The following is an 857-nucleotide window of genomic DNA, read 5'->3' as shown; positions in this document are numbered from 1 at the left end:
GTCTCAGGACCCTGTTTAAACTGGTCTTAATGTCTCAGGACCCTGTTTAAACTGGTCTTAATGTCTCAGGACCCTGTTTAAACTGGTCTTAATGTCTCAGGACCCTGTTGGAATGTGGTCCTGGCAGATTTAAATTGRTGTGACCTTAATCAWRGTGACKGTTTGAACCATGAGCAGGAACCAAGGACCCAGAACCGAGCATGTCTGTAGGGACAGTCAGAAGTCCACAGACTGAAAGCGTCCCCCTCTGATCGGGGGACTGCAGGTGCAGGGGRGGGCCCTGGCAGGTGTTTCCTGATGTTTTTTATGGTTGTTTTCTCTCAGGTGTCTCACAACATTTTCCGGACCCTTCCGCCCAGTGACAGTAACGAGTTTGACCCTGAGGAGGATGAGCCCACGCTGGAGGCCTCCTGGCCCCACCTACAGGTCAAAACATACTTTATTTAATTTTTATTAAAGGCAGGTGTAAAAGTTTACATCCTGTCATGTGCTCAGAACTGAACAGTGTCTTCAATGGTCTYAAGCAGAGATTCTTAACCTGTGGGCCGTGATCGCCACCCTGAGGGCCTCAAAAGAACAACAGTTTTTAACTTTGGCCTGCAGAGGGCCACAGGACCACATTGGTTTTGAATAAGTTTCAATACACTCAACAACTTTTTAAAACGTAGAAGAAGAACCTTAGATAGCTGCCGAGAGTGGAAACCTGCTTTAAATGAAAAGTAGAAGCAAAAATGAAGGTAAGTTATCAAAAAAGATCAAAGTTTTTCACTAATATGAAGAGCAGCTTCTGGTTCTACCATGCAAAGGTTTAAAAAGGCTTTATTTTCATTTGTACTTTATCAAATTTATTTTCACAG

At 43.9% G+C, this 857-nt stretch overlaps 1 protein-coding gene across 1 annotated transcript in view; it reads left to right on the top strand.

The window, feature by feature from the left end:
• Positions 1 to 857, top strand: part of LOC106510757 (serine/threonine-protein phosphatase 2A 56 kDa regulatory subunit epsilon isoform) — a gene marked incomplete at its 3' end in the record, with an annotated part of 20,189 nt that overhangs the window by 13,935 nt on the left and 5,397 nt on the right. Inside the window, 1 exon segment of the mRNA XM_013999475.1 lies at positions 325 to 426. Coding sequence (XP_013854929.1) covers positions 325 to 426 — 102 coding nt within the window.

The sequence above is a fragment of the Austrofundulus limnaeus genome, unplaced genomic scaffold (genome assembly GCF_001266775.1).
Source record: "Austrofundulus limnaeus strain Quisiro unplaced genomic scaffold, Austrofundulus_limnaeus-1.0 Scaffold2305, whole genome shotgun sequence".
NCBI classification, from domain to species: domain Eukaryota; kingdom Metazoa; phylum Chordata; class Actinopteri; order Cyprinodontiformes; family Rivulidae; genus Austrofundulus; species Austrofundulus limnaeus.
Note: the sequence above shows the minus strand (reverse complement) of the source record. Positions and strands in the feature narration are given on the sequence as shown.